At 42.7% G+C, this 21,640-nt stretch overlaps 1 protein-coding gene across 1 annotated transcript; it reads left to right on the forward strand.

The window, feature by feature from the left end:
• Positions 1–6,084: 6,084 nt before the first annotated feature.
• LOC131262374 (angiopoietin-1-like) lies at positions 6,085–21,408 on the forward strand. Its single transcript, XM_058264367.1, has 3 exons — positions 6,085–6,405; positions 6,465–7,047; positions 21,389–21,408. Exons 1-3 carry the CDS (start codon positions 6,085–6,087, stop codon positions 21,406–21,408), a joined length of 924 nt encoding a protein of 307 aa, XP_058120350.1.
• The last annotated feature ends 232 nt before the right edge of the window (positions 21,409–21,640 follow it).

The raw sequence follows: 21,640 nt of genomic DNA on the forward strand, positions 1-21,640 counted from the left end.
GATTGCCCAAACAAAGAGAAGGGAAACACATAACTTATCGAGCTGCTTTTGTAAGGACCCCCCGGGTGGTAAAGTGAAGAACGAAAATGCTGCACGTAAAAGTGGCACACATGATAGTAAAATTATTCTGCTAATCACAAACCGCCACAGCGTTTGTTATTCGGCAGTGTGTATATTAACTTGCCTTATCATAGAGAGGAAATTAAATAGAAATATTATGGATTAGTATCAAGCACAACCGTGTCATTGTGCACTGAAGCATCGCAGTTTCGATCGGCGAAATACAAGAACATCTACTCGAACTCAATTTTGCTGCTTGATGAACGAGGTTACTCTTTGGTTAGCTTTAAAATTTACTGCTTTCTAGCAAGGTTGGGTTGTGCTGATTTTCCTTGTACCTCAATACCTCTCGTTAGTATATAACGGCACGTTTTTATGAGGCCCCCAGGGACCTCTTCCCTCAGCCATAAGTCAAGGGTACGAATTTAAACAGTCGTCAAATCAAATTGCCGTTTTGTTTATCAGGAAATCTTGCACCGTAATTTCAGTGGAGCTCGAGGCCTCAAAACGATCGTTTCGGTTCTACATTTGAATAAAATATCTCTCAAAGTTATATGTTTGAGTAAGAAAGTTGTAAAAAGGAGGGAATGAACATTTGGTTGACATTTTTTTTATAACAATATAATATGATCTTTCTATTGCTGTTAGCTGGTTGATTTTGCAATGGAAAAGAGGAGGTTCATTTGTTTGTGAAAAATACACTAAAAATTAAAAATGCAGGTACTCAACATCGTTACGGTTTGCGAAATGCAAGGAGTGCATCAAATACGATACTTGGTTTCGGAAGTGGTCGTAAATCAATCAAACTAATCATTAAGCTAATCGTTAAAAGAAACCCATTGTAGCTGGGATCGCACGAAGGGAAGGAAGCGAAATGCTTGCAAAACTCTTTCAATTGATGTAAGGACACCGACACAGTGGATGTTATCCCATTATAGAACTAAATCTGTATTGTTGTATATTACTCAACCAATAGTCGCACGGAAAACATGACGAGTGATAGTAGCGTGGTGGAACTGCAGAACATTCAAACGTCTCAAGCTGATCTAAAAACAGTAGAGATACCAACTGCAGAAGAGGAGAACAGGAGTATACAAAAACTGTAAGTAATTTGATAGATGAACGAGCATAACGGAGGCAGAATTAAAAATACAATCCTATTAGTAATTACACCCAAACGACATATGCAGTAAGCCAGAAGGGGACATAGCATTCACACTACAAGAATACTACGTTCCCACTGGAGCCTGGCGTTACCAACCTACAGTGCATAGTTTCTTAGCAATTAGTCTCTTCTATCTGCCACCCTTGGGGAGGTGGAAGATCATAAGTACATATATTGGAGAAATATTACAGCAACATGAATACAACAAACTACCCATAATACTCCGTAGGTGCAATGGCTGCAAGCGAATGAGTCAAGAGAAGCAACGAGCTGGAAAACTTACAAATGTAATGCAGAAACGGTGGAAAGTGTAGCTTGCCAAGAATGTTGCAAAACTATTGTTTCATAGCTAGAAGAATACTAAGAGCAGCAAGCAAAACAATTGTTATCAGTAAACAAAAACAAACGAAATCCAAATCAAACACACAGGCAACGTACAGACAGTTACACACGAGCGCTCACAGTACCCTGTATAAATAAAAAGCAAGTAAAGAACAAACTCAAAATGGAAAAACAAACATCACACTAAAACATAACAGAACTGAAATATATTTTGCTTTACAAAAGCGGCAAATAGCAAACCGAGTTTTGGGGTCTATTTGAGCAGCAATGAAAGAATAATTATGCTGCAATTCTACAAGTGTTTCATCATCTAACTGTGTTAAGGCACAACATGGTAAGTATCGCTTAATAACACTCATAAATTTTCATTAGTTGTATTCTCACATTCATAAGCTCATCTTCCGTTTTTCAGATATTAGATTTATCTGCTTATGTGACTTACTTTTTATGGAGAATATATATGTTTTGAATGTTTGCACTTGTGTTTCGTAAAATTTAAGCTATTGCAAACATTGTGTAAAGCAATAGTTTTGAGAACATGAGCTGAGTTTAACTTATTCAATTCATAAGTGTTTTGAATGGCACGCCGTCATTAATTTTGTAGTTTTTGCGGTTTACATTTGCCTCTCAAACGAAAATGTTGCCGTTTCAAAACTCAGCCAGAGAAAGAAATCGTTGTTTAAGTTGGTTCAAATAATCTCTACTCACACAAATGCACTTGACACTGTTTTCCTCCCGGTTAATTCATCGTGCGCTTCGTTAATCAGAAGTTTTCCTTCTCGTTGCAAGCATTGCAACTCATTGCATTCGACGTTGCAATTCATTGGTTGACTATAATCGTCAACCTAGGGTAAAACTCTGCTACCGACCGCGTTTTCTATGCTTATACGAAAGACAGCCTCCTGTCTCCCATTGGCACTGTTGTGTGTAGGACAAAAATGTTACCTCGTTAAAAATGGTCTCAACTCTCTCAGGCAATGTTCGGGCCGCAATAATCACATTCCTCGCATAAAGACACTCCGGTGGCACCACTTCATTACACGATCGTACGACGAGTCGTTCTGTTTCCGGAGAAAATGAAGCAAAAAACTGTCCCGGGTCGTTCGAGTCAATGTGGCAAATTCAATGAAATGTGCCATAAGAAGTAGAAAAACACAAAAAATGCAACTCTTCCCATCCCCAATTCACTGCCAACGGTAGGTGCATCAAACGTGACTCGTGGGACACGACTGGAGGGTGGAGGGTCGACTGATAGACAGGCTTGAGTGTTTTCCGAGTAACACAAGGGAAAGGAAAGGGGAAAAACGAGCACGAATGGCAGCAATTGCATCACCCGACCAGTTGCCATTCAGCAACTCGCCGAAGCCCTTCAGGTTTGTGCGCTCGAGTACGCGCGAGATCGCCGGCTGCCAAGCCGAGTTTGGAGGGGGCTTGAGGTTTTCCTAATTAATTTTCACCATAATGCATTGACGCGGCGCGCCTAAATGGCGGGCTGCAGTGTGGGGTTTTTTTCTTCATTCGCGGCGAGCATGAATTAACCCACTAGTTTTGCGACTGCGAGGAGTATTTTACTACGTGCTTTCAACAGTTGGTAAGATGGGTTGGTTTTTATGCACTTCCTCATTCAACTATTCACTATTTTGAAGGACATTTGGTAGGAAATAGAAAAGGTTATAATTAAATCACCACGTGAGCATTGGTGAACGAGGTATAAGTAATGTAGTTGTAGCGAATGTCGGTATTCCAAACCGTTTCCATGCTGAAAATGAAGAGGGAATAATATGTTTCACTAACTTCACTAACAGAAAAAGGTCTGATATTGCTTTCAACATTTCGTTGGAAATTTTATCACAACTAGAAAAACCATCAACTTCGATAAGTAGGTTTTAATGCTCGCGAGAGAATTTAATAAAGTGAATGCTGACAACACACAACTTCAAACGTACCTGCGCCACCATAGCCGCTCTTACGCGGGAACACAATCCGAACCTTGAAAAATAAAAACACAATGAATTGATAATACCCGCTGAATGTCTCTAGTTACACTGCGGCTCTGGGGAAAATCGATCCCTTTCGTTGCAAACGAGCGCTTCCTCTGGTGTCCCGCAGGATGCACGGGAAAACTCCAACCGAAAAGCCAACCAAACGGGAACAATCAGAACAACGGTGTGGTACACAAATCTGACCGCTTCAGTTGAAATCAATGTCGCAGATTATCGATTACAACTGTGACCTCCCCAAAGGATGGAATGCGTCGGCCATTCCCAGAACCGGAAGCGCGCAGAAATCGGTTCGGAAAATCATGTTCCATCCATTTTTGGTCCCAAAACGATCCCATCAGTCTTTTTTTGTTTCATTCACTTTTTGCTGTATTGTTGAGGTGTTTAATTTTTCACTTTTTAACATCCTCAAACCTTCCCCTTCCATGCCATCACCGGCTGGGGAGAACGGAAAAAACGGGATGCGGTGAAATAGATCATCCTCACCGAAGAGGTCCGATTCGGGCGAATATACTACGCACAACGCAATATTCGCAACTCGGGTCAGGCAATCGGATACGGAGCCAAACCTGGGATTTGGGAAAAAAACCCACCGACCATATCGTTGTCATTCTCTTGCGTCCCGACGTCGCTAAAGATCCGGCGCGGCCCCACTCTGGTGCTAATGATTTTCCTCTAAAATTCATACGCTTCCGCTGCCGGGTTCTGGGGCCGAGTGCAACGGTTTTGCATAAAACATGGCGCGGGCGAAACGGATACGGCATTTGCCATCTGAACCGCCGGTGGAATGGTAGTCATTGTGCTGATGCTGGAAGCAACAGCAAAATAAAAAAAAACAATGAAATACAACAAAGACAAATCGGGTAAAATCCTACGAGAATTTGTAAAATCGAGGGCTTGTATGGTTATTTTGCTTTAACTTTCACCTGCTGGGCAACGAAATCAAAACCTTCTGTACCTACTTAAAGCTTTAGCCGAATAAAAAAAGGAAAAGGAAGTTCAAGTAATTTACTGGTTAAGGAAAATTAATAAATTAGTTTAACTAATGATGATTTTATCAAACTTTACAAAAAAAACCCTCAAAAGTCTTTGCACTAGACAGTTCAATCTGCTGTGATCTATAAAATGTAGTTTGGTTCTTTCAAAACTCTAGTTACGAGCCACCCGACTTTAGAATGTCGTATACGCATACTGTTTGATTTTGCGGTCATGAACCAGGACAAAATCAATAGATCGTTTTTACGTGCAAATAGTGTGATCATTGTTTCACTTTATCCACACAATTGCGAAAGAAATTCGTGGCTGCAAGTTATCTGTTTTTCTGTTCAATTCCCTGCGTCACTCTGGAAGAAGGATAGCTTTCCGTTTCTTCTATCTCACGTGTGTTTTAGATGAATAGGACCCGTTTTTGTAGCTTTACAAACAAAGACGACCGCAGACTGATATTCAAACTGAGCTAGAGACAGACGGTAAACTTTGTTAATTGACGTCGGCGCAAAAATGTTCGTTCAATCGATTTTCAGATATTACAGTGGGGTCTGGGATGTTGAATAAAAGTCAAATCCTTTAGATTTGTAAGCGTTCGATTTATCTTATTTTATAAAAAAATATAAATAACAGTATAAAATTATTACTAAGCGATAATTTGTATTTAACTGCAATTATGTTTGTTTACAGGCTCAATCTATTTTGATTACAATTACAAAAATGTTTTCTTCTTTGTTCTTTGCACAAGTTGCTTTATAAATCCAATATAAATACAAAACATTTAATCTTGCGCTTCATAAACTTTAAAAAAAAGTTATTGATGGGTTGCTTAGCAACGAACGATCAGAGATTATTTCATTCCCTTTTTGAACAAAACGAATGCGATAATTCCGCTTGAAACAAACACAACGTAACTCCCAAACACGTTTGTCCAGTGTTTTGAAACGGTTCGAGCCGTCTGTTAGACTGAAATTAAGATTGGAAAAATAACTCTTGGATCGTTTGTTACTTAAGAAGGCCGTGAACAACGAGCGAGATAACGTTCAGCATAATCAGCTGAGACACTGAATCCAGTTGGAATCAATCATGTTTCGTCTACAGGGTATCTACGTAGTTGAGAGCGATATGTATTGAAATTTTACAGAATTATGTCGACTTTGTTACAAAACTTATATTGACTTTTCGGGATAATAGCTGTCCTCACACGAGAAAAAAAAAATAACTTATTTTGTATTTGATGTGATGAAAATAAGCTCATTAAAAATAACACAAACACCTTGTAAGTACACGCTGTTGGTCAAATGTGTATCGTGCTATTTTCGGCGATGACATCACACTATCGCTTAAAACACAAGCCATGTTTCTGTTAGCTGAACTCGCTTGATCTTTCGCGGCCCACGGAATCGCTGTAAACCTCAGTTGTCGTTCATCACTCGTTCTGATCGTGTGGCCAAAAGTGCCAAAGTCATGGATTCTCATGGGTACTTTGTGGTGCTGTGTTTTGCAGTGGTTTTATCTGCCCGGCTCAGCATGGCTGTTGGTGGCAACGAGTTAGAACAATTGATGAGCAAATTAGATGCTCTGAAGGACAAACTAAAAGAAGTCGAGTACAGTGTGAAAAATTCAATCAAGGTGATGGATTTAAAACTCATGTCCCCAAAGCTTGCGGGAATTGAAAATAATAATGAAGGAGCTTGCCGCTTTTTGCAGGAAACGGAACAACGTATGGAGAAAACTTATGCCAAACTTGAACAAGATATGAAAGAAAGAGACGTAACTCTCCAGATGAAGTTATCACAATTAGGAACAAATATGCAAACGATGGACAGTACATTGCAGGAGGCAATGAAGGTAAGTTATACCATTTTAATATGATATTATTTTAATCAAATATGTATGAATATTTGCAGCAAGGGGTGCAAAATCTGAAATCTACTGAAGCGAAGTACTTGTCAAAATTCGATGAACTGGAAAACAAACTGATAAGTAAAACGAATAATGTTGAACAACACCGTAACGATCTGGAAAATGTGGCAACGGTTGCGGCAATCGAGTATACGACACAAGTAGATGACATTGTACATCCTATCTATTCGTGTAGACAAGTGACAAACATATCTGGCACGTATCTGCTCCGTTCAGGGGAAGATTCTGAACCATTCGAGGTGTTCTGCGAGCAAACTAAGTTCGATGGAGGCTGGACAGTAATACAGCATAGGTATGATGGTAGCGTAGATTTTTACCGGAACTGGACGGAATACCGGAATGGATTCGGCAATGTCGATGGTGAGTTCTGGCTGGGCCTAGAATATATGCACCAGATGACCAAAAGCCGATCGCACGACCTGATTGTTGAGGTCAAAGATCTGGAGGGCAACTACGGATACGCTAGGTACGACGAGTTTGAGATCGGTAGCGAAGCGGAATATTACGCGTTGAAGAAGCTAGGAGCATACTCCGGAACGGCAGGAGATTCGATGAGCTTCAGTAGGGGTAAAAATTTTAGCACGTTCGATCAAAACAATGACCAAAGTGGTCTCGACTGTGCTAAGGATTCAATTGGAGCATGGTGGTACAATGGTTGTACGCAGACCAATTTGAACGGACGACGTCGAAACGATAGGAATGATGGCACTTTGATGTCATGGTATCATTTAAAAGAAGACTGGCGTGGTTTGTCTTTCTCGCGAATGATGATTCGCGGTACCGTTGACTAATGCAAGGTTTAAACCACCGTTCAAAACCCATCAATTTTAGTTTTACATCGACACTTCAAATTATTTGAAATTAAAATGCGTTAAGAAATCTTTTTACTTACGTAACATAAATGAATACTAAAGCATAACTTTTCGATCATATTTGTTGATTATTTCCTATTTTGATATGTGTAATATTTTTTTCATTTTACCGAACAAAACCCGTTCCCGCAAACTACCGAAATGATGAGTTTCTTAAAGATGCCATCACACCTCTTTTTGTTGGCAAAACTTGGCTCATCTTTCCAACGGTCTTGTTCAGTTTCAAGGAGGTATTTGTGTTCCAATCTTCTAAAGCCGCGAATCCAAGAAACTATCAAGGGACGAACGGCCTCTACATCGATCATCGGACGCGTTGGCACGGAAAACGTCGAATGAAGCACCGGCACGAACAACGAACTCGTCGCTGGAAGTGTGACAAAAACTGATACCAGCATTTATAATTCATTTTGGATCTAATAACAACCATAAACCATTGGAGAAGTTTGTGCTCCACGACAAACCCAGCATGTGTGTGCGTGTGTGTGTGTGTGTGTTTTTGTATGAAGTATGAGCACGAGCGATGGCCAGGGTCAAGTGGGAAGGTCAATCAAGGGATGCGCGACGCCGGGGAGAACTTAATTTGATTTGAACTTAATTGAAATGTGCAACCTTAGCGTTGCCTAATGAATATTCATCTTGTTCGATATCGATAGCTCGTGTGTTTTTCACACAACAAGCTCAAGGGTGCATCTACACCATTGTCTTGGTTGGATTGAGGTGCAGCTCGGGGGATACATCATCGATGGAGTGAAGTGAGTACGGGAAAACCGATTGCAGCACACGACACTGATGGCCGAGTGCTCAAATATCCCGCACCAGCTGGATCGTGTTGTTGCCCTTCAGCAATCGATGATACAAGCGATGCCTGGATGGTCTTCATCCATCAAGATTTCCTGCACCTTCTGGGGTGGATTATCTTGCACAATGGTTTATGCTCTTGTCGGCAGATTGTGTCCAGTTTACATTAAAGAGTGCACCACGCTTGTTCCTGGGAGGATGGCGAAGGTTACCATTGTTTGCTACCGGTGCATCAGGTTCGCTAGAAGTTGTTAATAATTTTCCTCGACATGCGAGGAGTGCGTTTCCTTCTTGGGTACGTTAGGCAAGACAAAACAGGTTGGGAAAACCTTAAAGACGAGGCGTTCAGGATAAGACCACATGTTTGATGACGAATCAACTACATTTCAGTGCAGATGGCAACCTTATTCAATGGACTGACATTTTGTGCCAAAGATCAAAGTAATTGGTTTTGGAAATTACAGCGCTCATGTGACATGTCAAGGTTAGAACGCGCAGTTAAAATTATACGCTTGTACACACTTCTTCAATTGCTGTTTGCTTGTTTGCTTTGATGATGGTGCATGAAATCATAAAGTTGAAGTGCTTTATTATTTACATTTTACATTTTTACATTTTATTATACATAAATTGTTTGCCCCGAGGGCTATACAATTGGAACAAAAGCGGGGAACAAGGAAGGATAACGAAGCGGAGAAGGAGACGAAGAAGGATCATGACGTATGGGACACAAGGTGGGAGCGAAAGCTGGCAAGGGACATATTGTAGTCAAACCGATCACTCACGGCATTGAAGGCACGCAGGGCACGCAACCATGGGTCATTCTGCGCAAACAGCGTACGGCGGGTGGGGATAAAGAGAGGAGGACGCTCGCGGAGTTGATAAAAAGGAACGTAAAAGGGAATAGCCGCAAGCAGGGAAGGAGAGTCAATGTTGGAAAGGAGGATGTTAGCAATAAACAGAGCACGCGCGCGGTTATGCCGGTCCTTAAGACTGTCTAGCCCCAGAAGTTGGCACCGGACAGTATAGGGAGGTAAGGTAGCGCTGGGGTCGTTCAAAAGACGCCTCACGGCAATACGAGAGAACTTCCTCTGCACCCTCTCCAGCCTATCCAGAGCAGTGACACCAGCGGGAGACCAGATGACGCATCCATAGTCCAGGATGGGACGCACCCAGCAGCAATACAACGCACGCAGACATGAAGGGTCCCGAATCTCGGATGCCATGCGGATTATTAGGCCCAGGATCTTATTAGCGCGCTCGATTACCGAATCGAGCTGCGGCGCAAAAGATAGCCGGTCATCAAGCAACACCCCGAGGTCTTTCACGACAGACACACGTGGAAGCGGCAGACCATTCAAGACATAGTTGTGTATCAATTTGTCCGAGGAGCGGCTAAAAGTGATAACACAACATTTTGGCACGCACAAGACGAGGCCATTGGCAATACACCAGGAGGAAAAGGCATCAGCAAAACGTTGGAGGGAGAGGAGATCATTGGACGAGGATACAGGAAGAAATAACTTGACGTCATCCGCGTCATCAGGCATCCACCAGGTGGCAGAACCCTGGCACAATCGGCGATGAAAAGTGCGAAAAGGAGGGGACTCAGGACGCTCCCCTGAGGAACACCCGACTGCCCCACGAAAAGATCGGAGAGAGCCCCGCCGACCCTGACCCTATAAGTCCGATTTGACAGAAAGGACTCAAGCCAGAGAAGGAGAGACCCACCGAAACCCATCCGCTGAAGCTTATTATGGAGCCTCTAGCAATTGCAGGCAAATCTTCCTTCAAAGATTTTTGTGACATAGAATTGCCAAAACGTAGGAGTTTCAAAAATTTTGCAGGTTTCAGAAAGACAGTGTTTTAAAGCTAAACTACTAAACTATCATATATGTCAAAGAAATTCGTTCAATCTGAGTGTAAGTATTTGCTTGAACTGATTTGAAAACACTATCATCAGAATTGTGCAAAGGTGCAGTTTGTGGAGGATAGCAATGGTAAGTCCACCAAGAAAGATTTAAATTGGAAACTTTGTCTTCAACTTGTTCAATGGTCAAAACCAAACGATAAAACGTTATATAACTTTCAAGGATGTTGATTTTTAAATTGGAGAACTATATGCTAAATGTTGAGAATGAAAGAGGAGGTTTACACATCTAGGCAATGGTTTGAACTTGCAAATAGATCAATAGACTATTTTGCATTGATTTCAACTCCAGTATAACAAATCAGGAGCCCCCTGAACCAAAAATATAAGTAGTAATATGTAGAAACGACTGAAAATCTATTTCTGCGGGATAAACTTTGATTTTACCTCGTAAAGGCTGTACATTATGAACTATTAGAAAAAGTGTTAATTATTTTGTGCGCTCATTAGACATCGCACGTACGCCCATCCGACAGCCGATGATCTAAAATGCAATCGCGAAAGAAATAAACCATCAGTGTGGTAATTGCATTGGCACAATGCATCGACACATTCGCCATACGCAGCCCTGTCTGTTCTGCGGATGGTAAAGGTGCCCCGGTTCGGCTATAGACCGGCAGATAACCTTCGGTAGCCCGTCGCTGGGATGGGAGTTGTTACGATTTTCTGCTCCTGAATCATTCCATCCCCCATTGCGCCTCATTGCACACTTTGTTATTTGGTAAACGCATTTGGTTCGGGCCTCTGGTTTTCTGGTCGGAGTGGGAAATCAAGAATTCCAACGGCAACGTTTCACCGGGAAGCTGAATCTCATCCCACCGTGCCGACGCATCGTACATCGTTTGTTGCAGTTTGCATGCAGATCGTGGGCGGAGGAGGGGAGTGAAATAGGGCCCGGCTTTTGCATCATTGAATCAGAAACCCACACACACACACACACATCGTAAGCCCAACCAAACCAAAACCACCCAGCAATGGTCGACCGTCGGCCGGCCAATGAAGCAAACCGATGGAATCGTCGGGATTCGGCCAACGAAATCGAGTTGAAACAATAGGCCGAGCTCGTGTCAGACCGAAAATTACAATACAACAGTATCTGTCACGGGCAGCCTTTTGTGGTCAGAAGTGATTCCCTGGCTTCAGTGGGAGGCTCAAGGGAGCAAACACCGGACCGTTACGTAACGCAACCGAAATTCCAACAAAACCGATCGCACACGGCCTACTCACTCTGTCATCGTTTACACCGAAACCATAATCTCGCTACTTGCGCGAGATCAAGGGAAAACTATGCTGCTTTGTGGATGGGATAGAGAAGGCCATGAAAAAAAAACCCGCATATTTCATCCTAAAACTAGCCTCAAGCCTCGCTAAACACCATTGCGAACAGATTGATACAATAAAAACAAAATTAATTGTTTGACAGCGAGCATGAAAAGGTTAAAGTTCTGCTTACTTTCACACATTAAAGCAACAAAGTACCAAACAACCCCTCTCTCCCCGCCACCCCTTTGTACTTGTTTGTGCAGTTGATAATATTCCGACTGCTCGTGACGTTGTGGAAAAGTGAAAAATGCACCAACGACAGGTCGGATGGATGGAGCAGGTAGAACATAAAAACAAAACAGCATCCAAAAGCAGCAAAAAAAAAACCCGGCCTGAAAAACGCGCCTCGCAAAGATAACAGGACCCATAAGAGTATTGACAACGCACGCGGGGCGCCACGTTGGGATACTACCGGATCCATTTAAGCAGCATAATTATTCACCATACAACAACAGCGGCAGCAGCAATGGTCGCTGGCATGTTAAATTCGTTTTGTTTGTGGTCCATCGGGCGGCAAGCGAATCGGTAATCGTGTGTTTTGGAAACTGCTCGCACACGATAATGTGTGTACTAATTGGGAGCGGGCTAAATAGAATGAAATTAAATATGTTCGAGCCGCTGGAATACTTTAATGGAATATTAAAGAAACCGTTGGTGTGACGTTGATCATTTGGGGCTCTGAGGAAAGCATTTTTCTTTATGTAATTACATGATCTTTGGCGTTTTTAGAGCTTTTAAAATGAAGTGTTTGCCAGAAAGTTAGTGCCAGAACCATTGAGACTATTGTGTTTGCGAAATATAACAAAATAATCGTTATGGCATGTTATGATTCCCTAACTATGATCCAATATAATTATCATTCCAAAGGAGTGGAGGATCTAACTTCTAGTTCCAACTGATTTGATTTTGTTTCGAACCAAACAGATCCTAAATTTTTAATTTCCTAGACAAGCTTGCGATTCCTGTTCACTCGTGTGTTTGAACTCGCATCAAGTACTGACATTTTTCGTACCCATTTCCAACCCATCCGAAGCTGCTCAATTCCAACTCACGCATCACAAGAATTACAATTCAGCTGAGTCTAATTTACATCGCACAAGGTTTGCCGAACGCGAATGCGATCGTACACTTCGGTCCGTTGTGTATTGGGAAACATATTTGCGTACTTCCGTTCCACTCATTAGAGGGTGGCCCGAAAACCGAATTCTCCATTTCGCGCTCCCCGGTGGAAAGACCACAATTTCCCGTCGAATTGGCGCAAGGTGTTGGCGCATAGGCACATACGCTAGCGCTCTACGACGCCGGCGACGATGACGATGATGACGCCGGCCCTTTTGTTTTGTTATCTTTTGATAATGGAAATGGAGTTTAATCGATGTAAAATAAACGTTCATTATTTCACGGCTCGATAAGCACGATGCAATTACCGGCCGTTGCCGCGGCGGCCCACGAAAAGCGACGGAAACCGATTTTCCACATTCCCGTATCACTGCGGGAAGATCAAAACCGTGCCGTACCGTACTGTGCTGTGCTGTGTGTGTGTTTGGGCGCGCTAGCGGAAAACGGCACATGCCATTCCCGGTGGCAGCAATATATTTTCCGATTTTCGTAGCAATTTGTGCACGTTTCCGCGATGTTGTTGCGATCACGGATGGGTGGGGAGGTGGGGGGAGGGGGGGGGGTTGGGACAAAACGCGCTTTTCCGACGCAGTGGATTCGGTGGAGCTGTGGATCTCGTTAAAATAATTACTCCGGGATGTTAATGCTACTACTTTCGCACCAGGCGTCAAATAATGAGCAAATGTAGGTTTTGGGATTTATGCCTCCAGTGTTGTTAGATGAAGTATCAACAGTTTTGTATGTTTCATCAGCTCGACTATGATTTGTTTTGATCTGTTGGATAGATTCTAAGCCCCCTTCAATGTGCTTCCTTCGGAGATCATTTTACCTCTTTTGATGATCATTTAATTTATTTGTGAACTGTTTCTGAAGAAATTTGCCTTTTGGACACTACCTAATAATATTTACAGTGAGAGCGTACCAGAAATCCCAGATATTTGCGATTTCTAGTTGATCTTTCCTTCCAAGGTAATAGCAATATTTTCTCGCTTATCGTGCATCAATCGCGTATCAGGATCACGTTCCCCAGAGTTTCGAAGTCATGGATTGGTTCAATTTCAACGTATGTTGCAACGGATGATTCCCTCAGGACGAAACCTTTACATTTACTTAGAGAAGAAGTCAATTCACGAGAAGATAAAACTCACATAAAAACGTTACTTCTTTTTGATTGAATAATTTCCATCGAAACCGGCTCGCGTGGCAGATAGCAAATTGCATTCCACCTACGTGGACCATTTGATGGCCAAGATAGTGATAGGAAATGGAGGATTCAACCGCTTCGGCCACCAGAGGAAATATGAAATAACGAAAAGGACAACCCCGCACAACCGGTGGGGAATGGGCAATGGTCAGCAGTCGTGTGTCTTCGCTGCATGCGCCGATGTCGATGTCTGGAAACTTACCTTCCGGCGGGAATAGTATTGCATGAAAATTATAATGAGATACTTGAGAAAATTCGTCGAGACTCCTCAAGAGAGCTCCGGCTGCTGGTCGCCATTGAACGCGTTCCGCCGGTCTTGTGCAAGCGGTTCTGCAGCGGAATACCCAAGGACGCTCGCATTCGCAAAGGAGGGTCGGTGTCCCGATGTGCTTTTGGATGTCCGCGATGCAACCAGAGGGATTGTGTTTGGTCGTCCCCGGGCGAAAAGACGAAACGAAAGCGCCTTCGAGAGGCTGCGGCCGAAATAAAAGGGCAATCCGTTTCGGCGTGGGTGGGGGAGGAGTTTGGTTGATTCGAAAATTACGAGTGGTTCCAGCATTTCTATAATTGGATCACCGCATAGACACTGAAGGGTCACTTGTGGTGTGTAAAAGTTTTTCGCAACTCCTTCTCCTGCACTCGGTACGCACCTCGAGAGGCTGGGTGGATGGACAACCATTATTATTATTATCATTGGCTCACGAGCATTACTTTCCAAGGAGGGTCAACAATTCAGCGTCTTGTAGAACATAGATACACTGCAGAACCCTTTTCTGTCAAATGAATAACTCAGTTTTTTAAACATCCTGTTGTTCATAACTTGTCAATCACTATAAACAACATCAACAGTATTTTTTTTCAATTTTGCTTTCACATTGTTGTCAGTCCAGATCATTTTCTCCTGCTATAGTATTCTTTGAGCTAAATAGTGACGTCAACACATAACTAAAACGAATGGACTTTGTTTGACCTCGTAACGTTCTCATTCCGTAAATAATAGCGCTAGACTGAACAAAAGTGACAAATTAAATAAAATCGAGAAAACTAAACCAATCATTCAAACAGTACCCGTGTAATAAAAACAAAGTGTTTGAAAAACTTTTCCGTGCCATAAATATGTCCGAAAAAATTTTGCTACACCAATAACCACAAGTGTCCAACTTAAATAAAACCAAATCACCTAATGTCACTGGGCAATTGAATTCAATTGCTTAAACATGCCAGTAAGTTCTAATTGGATGGGATTCGATGGGGACACTTGCTTGCGACAGAACGGAAAACCACAAAAAATGAACTCCAACACCGAATGATGACCGTTTTCGATTGTTTTGCAACACTTTTCACACTATAAATCGATCATAAGCGGCCCGTGCGGTGCAGGAACTGCGACAATTTATGATATCAATTTCTTTAATTAACTTACCATCCGGTCCGACCCGGGCCCGGTCGCCTTCCGACCGGAAACACCGGGCGCCTCCATTACCATCATGACATGTGGCTGCTTGGGACGGTTTCGAATATGAGTCAATTTTGAGGTGCAAATATGCAAATATTGACCTCCGATGCTATCGGAAACGCATACATATACTCACTCTTTCTCTCTTTCTCTCTCTCTCTCTCTCCTTCTGGCCGACCAACACGGTAGTTTTCATTCCAATTGCCCTCGTCCGCCCCTCAACCATGTCTCCAACCGCACACCTCGCAACAACAAGTGGAATCGATAAACGGAGTGGACTTATTTGCACCAGTTTGTACGAGAACGAGCAAAAAGCGGGAAAATTGCTAGTCAATTCTGAAAAAGATATCGTTCATAACAGTGCTGTCAAAAATTGTTTTTCACCGTCCTGCGTCGGACCGGCTTACCGCCAGCTCCACTCGGCCAAAGCGTGCGCCCTTCAGCCATCGGCTAACTGGCGCTAGTTTCAACGGTTGCACGAGCGAGAACTTTTCCGGTGTTTTTCCTTTTCCCGAAAGCTAACTTTCGATTACGAAAATATGAGTCCAAAGCCGGGCTCGCCCCGTGGACGAATGTGAAAATAATAATAATTTTCTAGCTCGGGGTCTGGTGTCTCGAAGCGTGCCGAAAATCAAAGGGAAAAGTTATCGCCCTATCCTTCGCTCGGAACGAGAACGGAATTGGTGCAGCATGAGTTGGACTACGCCACGCACGACTTCCTTCGAGGAAGGCAGAAAAAGAGACAGGCGGATCATGGAGATAAGTTACTGAATTGAAGTGTTTTACTTGTTTGCTTTTTTTTTGTGCGTGATGGAAAGTTCATGAATCGTATTATTTTTTGCTGAAAGTTTTTCTTTAAAACAAGAATTTCAATAAAATACATTGCTTCCAATTGATGGCGCAGTTGAAGTTCAAACAACCATAGATGTTTTAAATGTTTCAATATGAAAGTAAGTTAATTAACTTCAAGCAGCAGCATGATAAATAAAAAAAATAAAAATCTTAAACGTGTCACTATCGTACTCTTTCTTTTTTCTTTTTTAGCTTTAAAGTCTATAAAACATCGAAATAGTAAACTGGTTTAAAAAAATCCATATTCGCATTCGATTTACATCCTCCACATAACTACATCGAATTGACAACAAAACTTGTATAACACTGCTTTGCCAAACATACAATAAAACGTAACAAAAATGATATCGGTCGGTTTACTTCGGTACTAAAATTCTTCTAGGGCCAAATGTCACAACATCATAGTAAAACGAAAGACCATATTGGATAGTACTTTTTATTTGCTTCAGCACTGAAATTGGGAAATAATAATATCATTCCAAACGCCGAGTGTTTGGACAATTCCACAAGTTACTTGGTAGAAAACTGGGATTTTGGCCACCGGATTTAGCAATGCCTTTACACGAACTCTTTCCTATCTTTTTCCTGCAACACCCTTGTTATGTCTGTATATCCCTTGGTGCAACTTTTTACTCTTCTTGGGTGAGGGGAAAACACCGCTTCACAAAGTCGAAAGTGAATCGTAACCAAGCCGAGCGGGTTTGAAGAGACAAAAGCAGTGGAAAATAAAACGGCCAATCTTCCGATCGCTGCCACGACAGCTGAAGCCCGAAACCAGAAACGAGTCCTGAATATTATTTGCCATGAAAGGATCATAACAGTTAAAAAGTGAAAAGTCATTCACCGCATATGGCATTTTTTCGGCGCTGCGTGCCTTCCGGTTGGATTTCCTTGGCTGCCACCACACGGCGTACTGCTGCCACGCCTGAAGGAATCGGCGCTCTTTCGACCCTTTCGTTTCATGTGAGCCACACCGAAAAAGAAAAGTCAAGCAGCCCACCTCAAGGAAAAAGGGCAACACTTGCGGTTGATATCTCCGATTGTCCGCCAGCCCGAGGATGAGACGGCGAATGCCGGGTTTCGGGGACAGCTTTGTGGTTTTTTACTTATTCCGAGCACATATCGTCGATAAGCGGCAGAAGTAATAATATTCATGCGGGCCCTCCGTTACGCGGCGACGCATGAAATGCGAACCACCACCGGCGGCGACGCCAGTGAAAGTTGTGCCCCATGTCCAGGCGTTTATGCGCAACATTATGAGAACCGGCATCGGAGTTGGGTGTCGTCTTTCGGTTGGTTTTGTGTTTCACTCAAAAGGAACAAACTGTTGATTGAGGCTGTGGAGATGGGTATGGAACACTTACGCATTATAGTTTTGCACCATACGAGGCAGTCACAGACGGAGTTCATTGGGATCTTTAATAAGCAACATTGTATACAAAACATTCCCTTTAATTTTGACTTTTACTTCCTAAACAGTGTAAAGCGGTTGAAAAAATGATTTTCAACTTATGGATAAATGTTAAATGACAAACTTAAAATTATACGAATGCTTCCCATCGCAACAGTCAATGATAGGTTGGTTCGTTATTTTATACGAGATGGAACTGCTATCCTTTTAATTTTTTGTTAAATAATAAAGTTTTTTTTAGTTAGGATTTATTATTACGAAATAGTGATCCAAACACTTAAAAATATGTGATTGAGCGATAAATATTCAATCTTGTCAAAGGGTTTTTGTCATTTTTGTATCAAATTTTATACGGATAAGAGATATTTGATGGTAGGGAATTCTCATCCAATTTGTGATTGTATATACAAAAAATAGATAAAACTAACATTTTTTTAACTTTACTGTTACCCTAGACAGAATTGAAGTATTGTACAAATGTGCATTTAAGAAACAAAATCAATTGATGTAATATCTACCTAGACTATCTATACTATGCAAATTATTAAAGGAACTTCATGATGATCAAATCTATCGATTTACAACGTTTTCAGATATTTTACTTTCCAAATTTTACTGATAAATAAACAAAACATAATCAAATTTAGTAGTGAGGTTCGCATTCCTCAAGGTTTTTATTTGCTTAAACATTATTTACCACTCGCGACGGGGATTTATACCCTGTAAAACCGAATTCAATTTCCTCCATTTCTAATGAGAACACCATCAGACCAAACTAATCGACAAATGTCCCCTACGAAGAGCATGTGACAGTGCGACAGTGTTAAGCATGTCACGGTCAAGCAGATTAACGAGGCGTGTAACTAATCTCGTATTGTGTGCCGGCGTCCAGGTTTCACTCCTAATTTTAAACATTATCATTCTCCGCTGCCACCATTACCACCATATCAAAACATTACGATGGGTGACAGAAATTTAATTACGCTTGTATTACAACATTGCATTTAGTATTTCCACCTCCTGGTTCCACCCCAAACATAAACACGGACGAACGTTTCCTGTTTTCCGTGGCTGAGGTCTAGTAATGCGAGAAATTTTTCGACGGACTCGATGGTTGCGGGGAAAACATCATTTCCGGTTGCCAATCACAGGTGTAATACTCATTGACAACATATGGCGAGCCAGTGCGGGCCAGGATTCGTCAAGGAAACACATACTTCGTTTGTGGGAAGGAGAAGCTCAAGAAAAAGGTGTTAAGGAAGCGAGCGTTTTTTTTATCGTCAACTGTGTTGGTTTCACTTCCGGAGCGACTGGAAGACATTGTGCGATTTTGAGGGGGAGCAATGGGACGAAATCCCTCGATAGTCCGATATCCGTCTCGAAGAATCCTTCACCCGAAGCGAACTGAAGCCGGTAACGCCTTCGAAAGGAGTTCTGTTGAGCACATTCACCAGGAATTGAGATTTCCCCCCGGTAACGGAAAAGAAACTCCCGGGCGATACTGTTGTTTGGGGAGGGGAAATTGGGAACCACTTTCACGGAGTTCGCCGGTTCGAGCGAAGGCGGGCCCGGCCCCGGACTTCTAGTGCTCCGTTTGACAGTAAACAACTTGACACATTGTACGAAAATTCCGTCCACTATTAGTCTCAACTATATTCTCGTTTGGCTTTTGCCATTGACCGGGCGAATGAATAATGGCCTTCCGATAGGGAACATAAATCTTTCGCCCCGAAGGAGCGTGCAGTCCGATACCGGTCCTACGGCGCAATGTTCCGATCGCCGAGTGCCGAGTGACAGTGCCCGGAAGAATCCGTCCCTTCGATCCTTTTCATCCCGCGCGGGAAAGTGGATGCTCAATTTCTCGGACGGATATATTTACGGATAACTTAACGAAGATTCCTCCTCTCCACCTCCCCACGAACCGTGGCCATCGCGACGATGATTGAAGTGTTTTCCGCCAGCATTAACATGCCCGAAAGGGACACCCAAGTGGTTCTGGACGAGGGCAATGAGCTATGTCCTTACGATTTTGCCGAAAGCTTGACGGGCTTCCGGTTGAGATGTTCCGTGGTAGTTTGAATTGATGAATGTCCTTCCGGAGGTCATTTCGCATAGTCAGTACCCTTAATTGAAAGATATTATGGTCAATTTGGTGATAATCATTCAATTTAGATTGATTTACAACGAGGTATTGAAAGAGTTTGAAGAAAAAGGCACCAACATATATTTTTAAAATAACTAAATTTACTATTTTGTTCCACATGTCTACTAATGATGGCATAAAATCCACCTTCTTCGAAGCACAAATGATTTAGATTCAGGTAAATAAAAATGCATCTCTATAATGCCCAAAGCACACCCTCGGAAAGGCTGAATGCACAAACATATTGGAATCAACAACCGAATAAGAAAGCGGCATCATTTCGTACCGACCGGAGCGACTGCAGGAAAGGTTGTCACCGGTTGGCCACAAGATTTATGGCTTCACACATCACGAAGGCGACAGGCGTGATTTCCCCTCCCCCTATTTCTCCGCTTCGGTAAAATGCACTCACCCACTCAAAGGACTCTCGTGCTCCAGCGCTTCTGATTGCTTTTACCGGTGGTTCGTTATTCGAACGGTGCTCGGCCAGGTGGGAAAATCCGTATGTCCGTATCACACTTATTTTCACTTTTTGACTCATACCTTCGCAGGAAAGGAAAAACAAGCAAACAAACACAAAAACCGACATCTCCGATCGGAAAGCCTTCACCGCGTGATACCGTCCGTTTTATTTTTGTGTTCCTTAGCTCGCAGGAAGCCCCTGCCGCCCCGGTTTGATGGTGCCGTAATCCTTTGTAATTAATGATGATTTCCCGTTTATTGTCACTGCGGGCGGAATATCTCGTGCGGGTGAGAAAAGCCAAGCAGGACAACCAAACGATGAATGGGTTCCTCCGCGGGCCGAAGCAAAAAGGCATTCGAAAATGACGACATTGTTCTCGCCATGGATTCCCTTTCTTACCTGACACTCTTTTTCTTTGTTTTCCCTAAGCTGACTGACTGACAAGCTAGAAGGGGGGAGGAGGGGGGGGGGGATTTCTTTTCCTTCACGGGTTTTTAATGACGCAAAGTTCTTCTGGGTCGTTACCGTTTTTCTCCCCTCGGTCGCGTTTGAATGGTTCGCTTCGTATGGTTCGCGCAGCCCATCAGCTCGAAACGGGGGCTGTGGGACATGCAAATAAAACAGCAAAAACCACTCCTCAGCTGAACCGTTTTGTTTGCCAACCGTACCGCGATTTTTTAAAGCCTCAGACCTGTCCAGTGTCTGACGAGTGGTTAGTGGGTTCCTTACATGTTCCTTTTCATAATTTTCCATCCAAAAAATCCACCCGACAGAACCTGCTACGGTCGCAGCGAGGGACTTTGTTTACCGTTCTCGTCGCAGCATGACCCGCGAGCATACTTACTTAAATTTTGGGCCGCCTCTGAAGCATTAATCATGCCGCAGAAAGCGGCCTAACGAGGTCACGCTGTGGTCCAGCAAAGGTGACCTCGGTCGCCAAGGGGAGGAGGGAGGATGAGACGTCGGGAGTCGCCAGAAAGCAATGATAAACAGACAAACAAAAACACCACAGCTGCCCGTATCGTCCGTTGCGGTAAAGATGAAATACAAAGTAAACAATAATCCATGGTCTTTAAGGTTTGCTTTGTAATGGCCGTTGGGTGAAAAATGAAGGTCTGAGATTCAACATATTTAACCTATGCGTGAGGGACATTTTGCCAAGCGGTCATAAAATACGTGTAAGATCGGGGATAAATTAACGAAAGAAGGATAAACCTTACATTTACCATTTGCATTGTGGGACAATATAAAACGTCGGAACAGTGTTTCCCTCATTAATTGGGAAAACAGTTGATGAACGATTTGTGTTAATGATTTTCTTTATTTTTAAAACACAGATACAATCAGTGGAACGTGATTATCACGATTCTGCTTCTAACGATCTCCTTCGTAACGATATCCATTCAAGTAAATGAAACTCCAAAATCCACCATCAACGTTCGTTGATTCACGGCGGTTGACAAAGCAACATTTTCCTTTGCATAAATCACAGCATTCATATTGTACCGGTTTATATCCCCAATTTGCCGTAAATTATGTCGCCCTATTCATTGCGCCGGATCGCGCTTTTAATCGGCGTCCGAATTTGG

Source organism: Anopheles coustani, chromosome 2, assembly GCF_943734705.1.
Source record: "Anopheles coustani chromosome 2, idAnoCousDA_361_x.2, whole genome shotgun sequence".
Lineage (NCBI taxonomy): Eukaryota > Metazoa > Arthropoda > Insecta > Diptera > Culicidae > Anopheles > Anopheles coustani.

Bases quoted from the DNA above. Each gene is read 5' to 3' on its own strand.
- LOC131262374 (XM_058264367.1), top strand. From the start codon at position 6,085: ATGGCTGTTGGTGGCAACGAGTTAGAACAATTGATGAGCAAATTAGAT. The intron at 6,406-6,464 runs GTAAGTTATACC...GAATATTTGCAG, and splicing joins CATTGCAGGAGGCAATGAAG to CAAGGGGTGCAAAATCTGAA. The intron at 7,048-21,388 runs GTAAAAATTTTA...TTTAAAACACAG, and splicing joins TTCGATGAGCTTCAGTAGGG to ATACAATCAGTGGAACGTGA.